At 55.2% G+C, this 14,586-nt stretch overlaps 6 protein-coding genes across 6 annotated transcripts; 4 read left to right on the top strand and 2 right to left on the bottom strand.

Moving 5' to 3' along the window:
* Nucleotides 1-944: 944 nt before the first annotated feature.
* UV8b_02780 (uncharacterized protein) lies at nt 945-1,724 on the top strand (the record flags this gene model as incomplete). Its single annotated transcript, XM_043140278.1, has 3 exons — nt 945-1,037; nt 1,196-1,554; nt 1,661-1,724. 3 exons carry the CDS (start codon nt 945-947, stop codon nt 1,722-1,724), a joined length of 516 nt encoding a protein of 171 aa, XP_042996212.1.
* A 955-nt stretch (nt 1,725-2,679) lies between these two features.
* On the top strand, nt 2,680-3,442 carry UV8b_02779 (uncharacterized protein; the record flags this gene model as incomplete). The annotated part of the gene is made up of 3 exons (XM_043140277.1): nt 2,680-2,989; nt 3,095-3,169; nt 3,348-3,442. The coding sequence occupies 3 exons, from the start codon at nt 2,680-2,682 to the stop codon at nt 3,440-3,442; spliced, it is 480 nt and encodes a 159-aa protein (XP_042996211.1).
* Nucleotides 3,443-3,650: 208 nt separating this feature from the next.
* Nucleotides 3,651-4,823, bottom strand: UV8b_02778 (uncharacterized protein; the record flags this gene model as incomplete). Its single annotated transcript, XM_043140276.1, has 2 exons — nt 3,651-4,317; nt 4,486-4,823. 2 exons carry the CDS (start codon nt 4,821-4,823, stop codon nt 3,651-3,653), a joined length of 1,005 nt encoding a protein of 334 aa, XP_042996210.1.
* Nucleotides 4,824-6,548: 1,725 nt separating this feature from the next.
* UV8b_02777 (uncharacterized protein) lies at nt 6,549-7,167 on the bottom strand (the record flags this gene model as incomplete). Its single annotated transcript, XM_043140275.1, has 2 exons — nt 6,549-6,788; nt 6,889-7,167. The coding sequence occupies 2 exons, from the start codon at nt 7,165-7,167 to the stop codon at nt 6,549-6,551; spliced, it is 519 nt and encodes a 172-aa protein (XP_042996209.1).
* A 2,801-nt stretch (nt 7,168-9,968) lies between these two features.
* UV8b_02776 (uncharacterized protein) lies at nt 9,969-10,653 on the top strand (the record flags this gene model as incomplete). Its single annotated transcript, XM_043140274.1, has 3 exons — nt 9,969-10,118; nt 10,200-10,423; nt 10,509-10,653. The coding sequence occupies 3 exons, from the start codon at nt 9,969-9,971 to the stop codon at nt 10,651-10,653; spliced, it is 519 nt and encodes a 172-aa protein (XP_042996208.1).
* Nucleotides 10,654-12,322: 1,669 nt separating this feature from the next.
* Nucleotides 12,323-13,597, top strand: UV8b_02775 (uncharacterized protein; the record flags this gene model as incomplete). Its single annotated transcript, XM_043140273.1, has 1 exon — nt 12,323-13,597. One exon carries the CDS (start codon nt 12,323-12,325, stop codon nt 13,595-13,597), a length of 1,275 nt encoding a protein of 424 aa, XP_042996207.1.
* Between the last annotated feature and the right edge of the window lie 989 nt (nt 13,598-14,586).

Here is a 14,586-nt window from a genome sequence, read left to right as displayed (position 1 = left end):
TTGCGAGAAAGAATGTGCGCGCCGAAGAAAGAGAAGGGAAGGGGGCCTTTTCTGCAAGAATTATTATGATTATTATCCTGGGCCAAGGCCAAGGGTTGGTTTGTCGCTGGAAGAAGACAGAGGAGGAGACCAGGGTTTTGGGAGGATTTTTTGGAGGATTTGGCAAGTTCGCGTCTGGATGGACAAGGAAGTGAAGGGGCCAGCCAGGTACAGGCAGGCAGGCAGGTAGGTACAAGGGAAGGGGCGAGGCGAGGCGAGGCGAGGCGAGGGGGGAAAGCCGGGTCCCTCTGGTCAGGTGCTGACAGCTGGCTGTGTCTGCCAAGTGCCAACGGTTTGGTTTGCTGGCCAGTGGCGGGCGTCACCCATGCAACCAGACCCTTGGCCCGTTCAGGCTATTGACAGCAGCCAAGTCGCCCGAACTGGAATGCACTCACGCTGACGGATAAGGTACCTAGGTACCTAGGTACCTCTAAACGTACCGACCTTGTTTCCGACCTTGTTACCGAGCAGCAGTTGAACAGGCCACAGGAATCACACAAAAGGGGGCACAAATGACCCAAACCATCGCTTGGAAGCCGGTACGGAGTGCTAGGCCTTTGTTTCCAGCAGAAATCGATCGATTCTTGTTGAAGCAAGCCCTGTCAGTTTGAAAATCGAGAGCCGGAAGGGTCCGCAACCTGCAATTTGAGGCTTCCAAGCCGCACGTGACCGCTCTGCGCCGAGCCTCGTTCATCCATCAACAAGTCTCGCAGCTCAGAGCTGCCACCAGCAGCTCAACCAGCAGCTCACCCAGCAGCTCACCCAGCACCCGCTTCTTCAACATTCACTCCCGCGCCCCGAGTCCTGCCTTCCCCGTCGCAGAGCCGTTCGCCATCCCGCGCAAACCGCACGTCGCTGCAGGGCCCCCCCCCCCCGGATTTCCCAATCCGTACCGCTCGAGAGCCATGGAGCAAGATCGTCTGTGGAAGTTCCGCCGGCCAGAGTGGTTGAACAATGTCTGGGCGCGCAATTCAGGCGTCTACGCCTCCGGAGCGCTGGTAGGGATTCTCTCGGACTCTTTCCCTCGCACGAGCAAAGCCCCCGCGGCGAGGCCGGAGCCCGCTTCTCGCTTGTTCGGCGCAAAGACACTGACGCTGTTCTCTCTCTCTCTCTCTCTCTCTCTCTCTCTCTCTCTCTCTTTCCGCGTCGGCCGTAGTTCTGCGTCGCCTTCTTCGTCATGCTCGATTCCGCCGTCTGGTCCAAGTCGTCCATGAACGGCTCCAACGTCCATGTCAAGTTCGTCGACTGGCTGCCTTTCCTCTTCTCCGCCTTTGGCATGTTGATCATCAACTCGGTCGAGAAGCAGCGCCTGAGCGCCGACTCCTTCAGCTACAGCGGCTCGGGCGTCGCCTGGAAGGCCCGCGTCGTCCTGTTCCTGGGGTTTGCTTCCCTGGCGGGGGGCATGGCCGGCGGCGTGACGGTCTTTGTGCTCAAGTTTGCTGTCCCCGGAGTTTCCATGCCCGCACTCGGCATGGGCATCGAAAACCTCGTCAGCAACGCGCTCGTTGGGCTCAGGTGAGTTGACGAGACTCGTTTTGCCTTTGGGCTGTTTTTTTTTCTTTTTTTTTTCTTTTTTTTTTCTTTTTTTGTGGTGCCCGACCTCCTGACAAGCCCTTGACAGCTCCGTGGTCCTCTGGGTCAGCCAGAACATGGAGGACGAATACGCGTACAACCTGTCGATATAAGAGAGATGAGCAACGTCGAGGAGGGGAGCGGCGTGTGGAGAAAATGGACTCTGTGTTTTATATTTTCTGCTGGCTTTTCGGGAGAGCTGTAGTAATACAGCCAGGAAAGATGATGGCCGGATAATCGGACTCGGCATGACGTTTGACTCGACGTCTTGCTACGGATGCAACCGGGGATGGAAATTACGAGTACGAGTACGAGTACCCAGCGCGTGTATTGTCTTGCTTTGCTTTGCTTTGCTTTGCTTTGCTTTGCTTTGCTTTGCTTTGCTTTGCTTTGCTTTGCTTCGTTTTTCTATGTTTTTTTCTTGTTTCTTTTTTTTTCTTTTTAATAAAAAAAAAAGGGTGTCATAAAATGGCATTTTGAGAGACGACTTTTTCTACACGTGACTCCCAACCCGGCATGAAACCCAGGCCCGTTTCCCAGGCACGAAGTCCAGACCATCGCATTACTCACTCCAACGCTTGGGTGCTCTGGAGCCAAACGGCTTGCAAGCAAAGAAGCAAGCAAACGGCAAGCCAGACGATGCCTGCACCGATGAAAGCAGCGCGCTCGGAACGGAACGGAACGGAACGGAACGGAACGGAACGGAACGGGTCTGGCCAATTGTCTCTCTGCCCCCGTGTGCTCAGCGGCTTCCAAGCTATTGACCGAACATATGTACCTACCTTACCTACCTCCTACCTCCTACCTGGAACTTAGGCACTGTATGTACATAAGGTATGTACCGAGCACACAGCACTGAAGCATTGACACCAGACGCCAGCCAGTACGCGGGCAACTCCGCCGCCGCGCTGCGCCCCGCCAACCCGCCGTCGTCAGTCCAAAGACCTGCGCGGCAAGCAACATTATTGAAAGCATCCAATCCATCCAGGATTCCCTGCTTCCCCTTCCCCCCCCCACCAACAACACACATCCAGTCCGTTTGCATGCATGTCTTCCCACGCCCACCCGATGAACCAGAGGAACCAGCCCCCCCCTCCCACCAACGGCATCGGTCGTCCTCGCGCCGCCGCCGCCGCTGCGGCCATCCGCCCCAACCTGTTCCGCAGCCAGCTGACGCGTCGGCCGACGGGCACGGGCGGCTCCCACAGCACCACCAGCCCGGCCGACGCGGCGCGTCTCCAGGTCGAGGTTCTGTCCGACTCGTCAGAGATCGTGGTGCGCAATCAGCACGGCGAGATTGAGCTGGGGGATCCGCCTACGCCGGGCCTCGACGCCGCCGACGAGCAGGCCGACGACGATCGGCACGACGAGAGCGAGAGTGCGTCTTTTCTCCTCCCCCCCCCCCCCCCCTTTGCTGCCCTGTGCTAGGTTTCCGACCTCGTTCTTTGTCGCGGCGCGCGTGCGGCTAAGGAGCATGGTGTAGAAGAGCGGCAGCGGCTAGCAGACGCCGTGAAGCATCACAGCATAAATCACAGCTCTCTGCCGGATCAACCAGAAGGTAAATGGCGAAACCGTGCGCGATCAATGTTCCCCTCCCAACAAAACGTGCTTTGTACACTATTTGTTGTCTTTTTACTCTCTCTCTCTCTCTCTCTCTCTCTCTCTCTCCCTCTCTCCCTCTTTCCTTTTTTGAATTTTTTTTGGTTTGTACTTTTTTTTTGACTGTTGTCTTGCAGAACTCCTTGAAGAAGTACGAGCTAGTTTGAGGGCCAAAGTCGCTGCTCTTGCCGAGGACAACTGGATGTTTGAGCCAGAGGACCAGCTCCAGTGACTCGCGGAGATCGCCGTACGCCTCGTGCCTTTTCGTCCTCTCCAGGGATAGCTAGCCCCTTGCCCTGATGCAAATGCATACATACACTAGGTGTCGACATGGCAGCACAGACCCAACCCATCTGTCGATATACGATAACTCATCCTTTTTTGCTAAAACGCAGCCACCATCATGTACCGGTAAAAAGACTTCATCTTTGACCCATTATCTAATCCAATCCCTCGGCGACTGGCACGTCCGAACCGCGAATACCCGGTCTTCGCGGCTGCGGCTGCTGAGCGCCGCCGCCGCCGCCGCCGCCACCACCACCAAACAGACCGCTCATCATGTCCATCAACGGGTTGCTCTGCCTCGGCTTGGCGATGCCAAAGTACATCTCGGCAATCATCTCGAGGGGCTCCGCCCAGGCCTCCGTCTCGTTGATCTGGGTGGCGTACTTGGATATCAAGCTCTTGTAGACCTCGGGTGCGGCGCGCTGGACAGCGAGCAGGAGGAGGCCGAGGAAGTTGAGGAGGGGCAAGCTGGGGAAGATGCGCATGTCGGCGGTGGCGCTCGAAACGTCCTGGACGCCGAGGCTGGGGTTGTCGTTGCTCAGGGCGCTGGTGAAGAGTCGGTAGCAGGTGTTGGCGGCGCGGACGTTGCCGGCAAGCAAGTAGGGTAGGACGGCTCGTGCGGCAAAGTGCGGCGCCAGGTGGGCGTCCCCTTCCCTGTACCAGGCATACTCCATCTTGAAGAGAAGCTGTGGGGAGTCCTTTGTTCCGAGCAAGAGGTGGCGTTCGGCCTCGTACGTGTCGTGCTCCTGGGCATACAGCGACCCTGCGACGTGGTGGAATTCGGGGTCTCCGCCGGGGTACTCGCCAGCCTTGGCCGACCACCTGTCGGAAAGAAGAAGAAGAAGCCAGGTTAGCTACAGTTTGTTTGCCAAGTTGAAGAAGGCATCATTATCATCATCATCATCATCATCATCATCATCTCTCTCTCTCGTGTCTGTGTGGGTGCGCGTCTCCCCCTTTGGTCTCTTTGTCAGGGAGCAGCCATCTCACCCCAGCATCTCGCCGACAAACTTCTTGCGCGTCGGCTCCTGCGGGTCAAACAAGCGCAGGCACGTCAACAGCCGTCCCTTTGACACGGCATCGGGCTTCAGCTCGGCCTGTTTGTACACGTCGACCAGCATGACGCACAGGTCCCCGCCGCTGCCTCCTTGCCCAGCCCGGAGCAGCGACTGGGCGACGTTGCAGAGGATGTCGATGGCGGCGTCCCAGTTTCTGGTCTTGATGTACCGCGAGGCCGCGACGCGGGTCTGCTGCTGGGCTTCGTAATAGTCTCCCTCGGCGATTTTCTGCTGCAGACGGGCGACGATGCGGTCGACCTTGCTGGCCATGTTGGGCGGGGAGGTCGGAAGGCGTTCTTCCTTGTTTCTTCTGGCTCTTTCTTGCTTCGTCCTTGTCCTCGGGGGGGGGGGCTGGGTTGCGTTGCGTTGCGTGGAATGGGGAATGAGAAATCGGGATGATGGGTTGAACTTTGAACTTTGAGCAAAGGACAAGCAAACCCGGTCTGGGCTTGTGCACAACCTGGAACGAATCTGGGATGGATCGGAAGGGGAACAAGGTTGGTTGGAGGGTGGAGCTGTGGATGTGGAGCTGTGGATGTGGGAGCTCGAGCTACCCGGCAGGCGAAGAGATCAAATGCTTGCTGACGAGATGGGCTCGGCGGAGAGGAAAAGGAAGTCTTCGTTCATGATGCTGCTCTGGCGTTTCCGTCATGGTTCGGCTACCTACTTGGGTTGCCACGTTAATTCTTTTTTGTTCCAAGTCTGTTTTTGAACAGAATCACCGCGCGTTAGGCAGCGGACTTGGCCCCAAAGTTATGCTTCAACTACAGCCCTGCCGATAAGCGCCATCAGTAAAGCCATCTGGATCGGCAAGGCACCAGCTTGGCTTGCATCGAGGTCGAGTCGAGTCGAGTCGACGGCAGGTAAATTGAGGGTGTCTTGTCGGAAAGCAGGCAACTGATGGTGATGGTGATACTGTGTTGAAGCTGATGCTGTGCTAATGCCGGGGCAGTTTGGCAGGAAGCAGGCTCACTCATGGTCTCGCCATATCACTGTTGACCGAAACCCGCTTGCGCTCGAATTGCGAGAGAACCCGTGCCCACTTGCCGGCCATTCCGTCCATCTCTTCTTTCCCAAACTAAGAATACAACCCTACAACCACAATCCCTAAAGAAGGAAGGAGCTATTTCGGGCAGTTGCTGCCTGCCCTCTGTGACTGTGACTACTAATAAGGGCTGATGATGTCTCATTCATCGGGGGTCTGGAACAGCCGGACAATCAAAAACGTTCGTTCTGCACATCGCTCCGGCCTGCACTGCAACCGTACGAATGCATAATCGTAAAAAAATCGGGCAGGTTGGACCATGCATGTTTTACAGTTTGGGGAAAATGAATGTCGCCCAAGTTTCCTGTTGCGGTATTTTGTGCGCGTCTCATCCCAGGGTTATTGCGCGGAACTTTGTTGCCCGTACTCCGTATCCGTATGTGGTCAACTTGGATTTGACGCGGTAATCGCCGAATGCTGGCTCGGTTGGGCCTCTGTACGGACTAATCTGTAACATAACTAACCCTCGGCAACGGTAGGCTACGTACGGAGTACCTGGTGCATTCTGACAGGAACCCCCGAACGGAGTAGTCTCGGCCTAAACACTAACCAACTGCCCCGCCCCACAGCTTCGCGCGTCCCCATTGGCTGCCATGCGCAACACCCCGACGGGAGAATTTGCCGCGAGAGCCTTTTTTTTTTTTTTTTTTTCTGGCATCATTCGCGACTGCCGGCTGCTCCACAGTCACGGGATCTAGGTACCTCACGGCTCGTTTCTCAACAACGGCACATGCTTCCGCAATCCAGTTTCTTTTCTCATCATCTTCATCATAAGATATTTCGGAAAAAAAAAAAAAGAAAGAAAGAAAGAAACAAAAAAGAAATCCAACACGCTCATGCATCCTGATAATGATCCGATAAATCCTTGCCGTCTATGTGAAGCGCCGTTGCCCGTCTATAGTCGTGACACATAAGTCATGTAGCATTCGCAGAGCGAACGTCCTCCATGTTCAAACCTGGCTGTCGGTCTGGCTTTGACGCATCTCTCTCTTCAGATAATGACTGCGCACGTCGCTCACTTGCTGGCGGAACAGATGTCTCTCCATCAGAGCATTCAACATCCCTGATGCCAGGTACAAGGTGGCAGAGACGACGGCAAAGGCGACCTCGGCGGTGAACTTGCCGCACTGCTCGTCAAAGGGAGCAACATTCATCCACTCAAACACCCAATCGCACGGGAACTCCCTCAGCTGCGAAAATGTCAGCAGAAGAAGAGGAAGAGGAAGAGGAAGAGGAAGAGGGAGAGGAAGAGGAAGAAAAAGACAAGATGCAAGGAGACTCTGGACGCACGGTAAGGAGCAGGCCAGACACGGACCACCACAAAAAGGACAGCAGTATGTCGAGGAAAATCTGGAAAAAGGGTTCGAGGCGGGACACGAGGACGAGGAGAATGCTGACGAGGGAGACTGCGCCCACCACTTCGGTGTAGATGAGGCGGCCGTTGTTCCAGGCGCCAGCATCCGACTCGGCCAGGAAGAAGCCAGTGATGCCGACGACGACGACGGCCGAGGCGAGTTCCAATGCCCTGAGAGTCAGGGAAGAAAGCTGTAGAAAGCGCATGTGCACCATTATGGATCGAGATGTGTGTACTTGTATATATATATACGTATATGTATATACATGTATATGTGTGTGTGTGTGTGTGTGTGTGTTGAATGATCGAAGGAGGCTGAAGAAGCTGATGAATGGCCAAGTACCAAGGTGAGAACGGAACCCTTATTGTGTAAGAAAGGCGCAAGCGTCGCAACCTGTTCTATATATAATTTACAAAGCCATGGACATGGCGGCTCCATGAATGAGCGGACAGACGGCGGGATGTCAGCAGCCGAGCAGCACTGGAATTGGCAACACATCACCACGTGCCGCCAGCAGGGACGGACAAGGATTAGGGGAACCCCCCCCCCTCCCCCACCCCTGTGATTAAAATTTGGAATGGAAGGAAAGACGAATCGAGGCCGTCTTCTTGTGTGGTCAACGTCAACCGGGTCACCCGCTTCGAGACGCGACTGCCGGCAGCTTAAATCACCGGGGCACATCTGGCCCCTGCAGCCAGCCCGACCCTTGCAGCCCGAGCCCTGTACTGTAGCGTCAATTCTAGCCAGTTTCAGCCAGTTGGGCCCCTCAGGGTCGTCTGCATGTTCGCTTCTTACCAGCGGCAGCTTCGGGCGCTTATCGCCGCCGCAACTGGATCCGGCCGACCCGACACGATAGGATAGATACATGTAACTCTTTTTTTTGTGCGTCCAGATAGCGAGAGCCAGACGAGAAAGCCGAGCCCGATGAGAGGAAGACAGGAAGCTAAAAAGAAAAGAAAAAAAAAGGAGAAAGAGAGAAAGAGAGAGGGAGAAGAAGACAAAGAAGAAGAAGATATGCTGGCAGCTTCCGTCCCTTTGAATCGGTGGCAGGGGAAGGCAGTGGAGGGCCTGTTGGGTTCCGGCGCTCATGCTTTTGGTGGGCGAGGCGGGATTCCCGGCAAATGAGACAAAAAAAAAAAAAGGAAAACCTTGATTCTACATGCCTGCATGTAGATTCTCGCCTTATCCGAGACGGGGGGATGGAGCCATGGATGATGGAAATGATGGAACCACGGAACCACGAAAATAAAAAAAAAGAGGACGACGAGAAACAACTTCACATGCTTGCGTTGTTGGCGTGGTGCTAGAGACGGGGGTTTGTTGGTTATCGGGGGACCGGGGCTGTCGGGGGCTATCGGGGGCTATCGGGGTCTGTCGGGGTCTGTCGGGGGTTATCGGGGGGCTATCGGGGCTACATATCGGTGATTGTTGAATCAGCCCTGCCAGCTGCCCCACACCCAAACACCCACTCCGTTATGGATAACTCTACCACGGCTTGCCGGGGCTTTGCGAACCTGTAACCAAACCTGTTAAAATCGTTTGCCGCAAACACATGAAAAGTCTGCATGCCATTTGTCCGCCCTGGCCTGAGCATTTTCTGGCGGCTAATGAGACCGCAGCTCGTCAATGTTCTCTCGGCTCATTACGTCAAGACTTACGAGTTAGCTAGCTTAGCTCCCTGCATGTCCCTTGATTCTGATTCTAAGCAAAGGGGGGGCTCATCATCAACAACCCCAGACAACATTGAACCCAAGGATAGCCAAAAGTACCTCGGTAACGGCATTGGCGCTTGGTCCATCCCAGCAGAATCGATAATCGATAAAGTTGCGGTCCCCTTGATAGGATGCCGTCGGTCGCTTCTTTCTTCCGTCTTGACCGCTTACCAAGTCGCCAAACCACGGACAAAGTGTGTGATCCTTGCCAATGGTGCTGGTACAACTCCTCCGCGTACGGAACCGCCAAGGCTTTTTCCTTTTAATCTATACAAGGCCAACGGGGGCCTTCAGGCTAAAGTCTGGTATGAGTCACTCTTGAAAGCTGACACCCCGTACGCTGTGCGCCGGACCATGATTGGACTACTACGTCACGTCACAGCCACCGAAGCGGCGCGATAACATCCAAAGTACGCGAAAGCCCCTCACGTGGGCATATGTCCGGATTGGATGTCCTGTCCTGGTGGGCGAGGAGGGAAGAATGGAGGATGGAGGCTCGGCGGTGTCAAGGGCAAGGCAGGTCCTGCATGCACGGCATCAATCGATTTGGGTGCCAGCCTAACTAAGAAAGTTGTTATCCTGTTGCCCGGGATGCCTTGCGACGTGCGATGGGGATTCATGAGCAGTCCAGGCAGTTAGTCCGTCAGTCCAGGCAGTCAGTCCGTCAGTCCAGGCAGTCAGTCCGTCAGTCCAGGCAGTCAGTCCAGTCCAGTCAGTCCGCCAGTCAGTCCAGTCCAGTCAGTCCGCCAGTCAGTCAGTCAGTCAGTCAGTCGGAGTGTCTGATCCGCCTTTTCCTCGCGATGGCGACAACCCGTGGCTCGCCTGCGCAAGACGCCATCCCGCCACTCGGAAAAGGCAAACACAGCTCGTTGGACGAATAGCCGTTGCCACCGCCATGACTTGCATCCAGTGGCCCAGTCGGTAGTTGGTTGCACATCATGCCATCCACCAACTTGGGCTTCGTTTGCATCAATGTTGCGTGGGCGGAGGTGGGAAAGAAAAGTGGTGACGCGACCCTGTTTTTCTTTCCCCCTTCCCTTTGGCCAAGGCGCACCGTCCACGAGATTTGATTTGTCGTCCCAACCTGTCGTCCAACCCTTTCAACTGCGTCAACGTTGGGTTGGCGAAGCCAAGTCAATTACTGTGGGCGGCAAGTTGGTATAATAGCGTAGCTGCGTGCCGTTTCTTTCTCTTTCTTCCCCTTTGAAAATTACCATTACCCCATCTCGAATCCGGCGACGAGATTCGATACTCGAAAGCTTCATCTTTTGGAATCAACTTAGGTAGTTGCAAAGAATCGAAAATGGCGACTTCTGCGCTACGTATCTTGGCCGGGGTGAATCACTTCATCATCTGGGCTTCTGCCATCATTGTTACCGCACTGATATCTTGGTTCATCAACGTCTTTTCGACCTGGTCCAACAGAACGCACATTATCTACCAGGAAGTCATTGTGAGTTGAAGACATGGCTGGGGGTTTTTCTACCCCTGCACCGTGTTATCGTTTGGGTTGCCGTTGTTGACGACAAGGCAGGCTGTTGTAACGCTAGCCTTTTGGACCATCGGCCTGGTGCTACCCTTTATCGGCGCTTACAAGGGGCATCTGTGGCCACTCAATCTCATCTTTTCCTACCTCTGGATCACGTCCTTTATCTTCTCGGCCATAGACTGGTCCAACAACCGATGCAGAATTGTTGGGCCGGCGCTGGGCAGATGTGGTCGGAAGAGGACGATTGCGGCCTTTAACTTCATTGCCTTGTGAGTTTGCTGCCCCGGCAGTCATCATGGCACGAGTCAAAGAACGAGAGTTGGATGGTAAGAAAAATGATCTGACACGAAACAGCTTCTTCTTGTTGTGCAACACCCTTATTGAAGCCTACATCTGGGCTGCCCACCGGAGAGATCGCGATGGGGTGAGAAACGGTGTTGCCAAGGAGCGTCCGAGCACATCGAGCGCTCCAGCCCAACCAGCGACCACCGCCGTCTAAGCATGAAGAACCCAATCGTCAATCGTCTTGCTGGACGGTGGAAAACGAAGCAGCGCGGTGGAGGGCTAGCGCAATGCGGAGAGGGTGCCATCTTGTGATCAAGAGTTGGTGAAACGGGTGAAAGGGGGGGCTATCTTAATGCTGCAGAGGTGACCAAGCGGACACAGGGGCTTTTTATAATAATAATAAGAAGAAGAAGAATCGTCTTCTGTTATACCTGATGCCTGTACCTACCTGCTTGTACCGGGGAGCGGGCTGCGTTGGGATATGATAGATTGAACAGTGAAATTGGCGCCATGTTGGTAATGCTTTGCTCATTGTTCCGTTGTCCTTTGTCTGGTGACGCTTAACAAATTTACGGAACACGGTGGCGTACCTCGGTCAGAGGGGCCACGATTTCGAAGCTCGTGCTGTTCTTCTGTTCCATCCAACAGCCGGTGACGGGGGAGCGTATGCCCAGCTCTTACTCCGCCGCATGTTCGTGTCTTTCCATCGAACCAGACCCGTTGGCATGTGATGCCTGACATGAACACCGGTGACGGCAGTCAGTCGGTGCAGTCCAGGCAGCTTACCCCTCCCGCTGGCCCCAGCGGCCCCAGCGACCGGGGGGTGCTCGTGGCATCATGGTGACGTTTCCCGATTCATGCAGCGAACCGGCGCGGTTTGGGTTTCGCAGCAAAGCGCAAGGCGGCAAAGGGCGCAGCAACAAATAAAAAAAAAAAAAAAACTACAGGGCGTCGTCATTTGCCGTAATGACGCCCTCATGGTGTGTTTGGCGTTTTTTATTTGCCCTCGCGCGCACTTGGCGGCTAGAAGAATCGCAGCATGGATCACAACACGACACGACGGGCGTCGTGAGTCGTGAGGCGTGCGTCGTGCGTGAGTCGTGACTGCCTCCTCCTCCTCCGAGAGCCTACGAACCGGGCAAGTGCCAACGACAGCCGCACCGCCGCCCACGCCCGCCGACGAATCAGAGGACGCGAGCCCTGGGAAACCCCCAGCTGGCAGGAACGATGACTTGCACCTTTGATCCGTACTTTCCTATTGCGGACTCCCGCATATGACGGCCAAGTTGAACTCGTGCGCGCGGGACATGATGTCATCATTATGGGATTCGACGTTGGACGAGGCCATTCTTCTCATTTAGGAACGATCGCGAAAGAAAGACACAAGGACAGACGAAAAGAAAAAAAATAAGAGGAATGGACAGAAAAGAAAGAAAGATGGAAAACCGGGGCCAATTATCCAGAACAGCTATCCCCGCAAAACGCCACCGATTTATTTTGGTTTTTTTTCCCTGCCCAAAGTTGGTGGAAAATTGCTTCTTTTTATTTTCATAGCCCTTTTTTCTATTTTTTCAATTTTTCAATTTTCTTTTTTTTTTAGAAGCTTTGAGTTTTTGCCCTTTCTGTTTGCCCTCAAACTATCCGCACACGGAGCGTTTTTGCCATTCCTTCCGCCATCGTTTTCCCCCCTTGTTCTGTTCTATGTTCTTATGCACGCATGTCTCAGTCCCTACGCGTCGTCTCAGCTCAACACCCGTCCATGCTTGCTTACTTGCTTCTTTGCTTCTTTGCTTCTTTTTGCGGGCTTCTTTCTTGTTTTCTCCGTTAGCAACTCCCATGTCAAAACAGCAAGGGTCGGGCCTCGCAACCGGGTTTCCCTCACGATGCAGCGCGAACCAATGGTGCACAAGGATGCCGGCAAACTACCAGGCGCCGCTGCCATTGCTGCGCCGCGGATGCGCCAGAACGGCACCGGGCAGCTGTGGTCGTATATAAGCCGGGCCTGGAAACTACGACGATCTGCCACCGCGCCGGATAGACCGTCGCCGCCAGGATCGGAACAAGACTCGCAGCCGCAGCCGCAGTCGCAGCCGCAGTCGCAGTCGCAGTCGCAGCCGCAGCCAAGGCCGCCGTCGCCGTCGCAGCCGCCGCCGCCGCCGGAACAGGCGCAACCGATATCGTGGCTGTACGAGACGTCGAGACCGCCTATTGTCACAGTCAAGGTATCCAGCCACGAGAAGCTGCTTCAGGACGAGTACGATACGCACCGCAAGATCGAGTCGGCCTTTGACCGGGTCGGCAGGGGCGTCGGCAGGGCCGTCGTCCTGCCCTATGTGCCTCGCTGTGTGACGTTTCGTCCTCGGGTTCACCTGTCGCAGTATTCGGAGCGCGAGCTGCCACGGACCGGCCTGCCGACGTACTCTGCCGCCTACGAGATGGAGCACATCCGCCCCTTCAACAAGGACCACGTCAACTACCTCGTCAAGAGGCACATTGCGCACTTTGTGCAGGACAAGGCCCTGGCCGACGTGGTCGACTCCCGTCTCGTCGTCCAGGTCTGCCTGGGCGACTTGCGGCCCCTCTCGGACAAGTGGCAGCTCGGGCTGGACAAGCGCCCGGCGTACCTGGACCAGCTGCACCAGGAAGGCGTCGACATCAACGGCTTGGCCGAGATCATGGGGTCCGCCCTCGCCGTGCTCCACTGGCACTGCGGACTGGACGGCGCGGGCGTCGAGTTTGTGCTCGGCTGCGAGAGGAAGGGCTACATCCGGCTCTGGCTGACGTCCTTTGGTGCGTGCAGGCCCTTTGAGCCGACAGCCGCCCAGGTCAGGACCAGCCTGGTGGACGCCATCATGCAGAACAACTCGTGCTGGCCGAGATGGGTCAACCTGCGACCCTTTCGACACATGTGGTGCAAGTTCCGCATGGCCTACATCAACATGGCGCTGCTGCTGGATGACGACTGCGAAGGCAAGCTGGCCGAGGAGTTCCTGCCCAGCATCTTTATCAACGAGCTGGAGATGGCGCGGGGGCCTTCGCAACTGGTCCATGGACGGTCCTGTGGCTTGGCGGAACAAGACGACGAGAAACGATTCAACGACGGCATGATGCTGGGGGACGACGTGACGACGGGAACCACCAGGCAGCCCGCTACTTGACGGCCAGTTACGGCCAGTTAGTCACTTGGGACATGATATGGGTGCCGGATGCGTTTTGAGATTTCCATTGCAATTGCGAGGCGGCGTTTGCTCTGACCAAGTTATAGGCTCATCATATGGTTTCTTTTATCGTGATTTTTCTTTCTTTTTCGTCTTTTTCTTCCTTTTCTCTTTATCTTTTATATCACATCACCAATCTTGCTTGAAATCGTGCAGCTCTTGATATAGGAAAGCCAGCGGAAATGGAACAAGCTTTGAACATTTGCCAGCGTGCAACAGCTGGACGTTGAGATTTTGGGCAACGACAAACAGGAGGCGACATTGAGCCTTTTTTTTTGGTCCTTGGCCGCCCTTTTGTCGTTTCCCCTGTCATCTGGGTCACGGTATAGTCCTTGGCCAAGTCGAGAAGTCGGCTGCTGATTACGCCACCGGCCGTCATGTCCGGCCTGCTTATGGATAGAGATGATCAGCTGGCTCGTGGAAACAGGGAGCGCCATGCTGGCTGTAGCTACCTGTCAATCTATATACCCATGCACCAGTCGAGGTTGGCTTCGCGACAACGTGGCTGCCTGGTGAATTGGGCTGGTAGACGGCAACGTAGACATGGCCAAAACAAGGCTGGCTGGCTGGCCACGCTTGCATGGTCTGGCGAGGCTTTAGCAATTCTAGCACAGAACTTTGAACGTCATCGGTCCTAGCTTCCTCGGCGGTGTTTTGGTCCGTCGGCAGTCAGTCTGTGGCTGTTGGCCAGTTTATCCAACTTCGTAGAGATTGATATGCATCTACACATCTGGCGTGATTTACGGCGTAGCATTGGCTCTAGGAGTCGAGGTTATAGCCCTGGCAAGTTAACGTAGTTAAGACAACAGAGAATATCGCAGGCAATCTAGCGCAGCAGGCATCCATTGCAGTAGGCACCTATTGCAGCCGCTATACCCTTTATATACGGCATCTTCTGATATCAGGTTTCCCCCCCCTTTTTTTCCCTT

Source organism: Ustilaginoidea virens, chromosome 2 (genome assembly GCF_000687475.1).
Source record: "Ustilaginoidea virens chromosome 2, complete sequence".
Lineage (NCBI taxonomy): Eukaryota > Fungi > Ascomycota > Sordariomycetes > Hypocreales > Clavicipitaceae > Ustilaginoidea > Ustilaginoidea virens.
The sequence above is the reverse complement of the archived record's forward strand: the minus strand, read 5'-3'. Positions and strand labels throughout refer to the sequence as shown.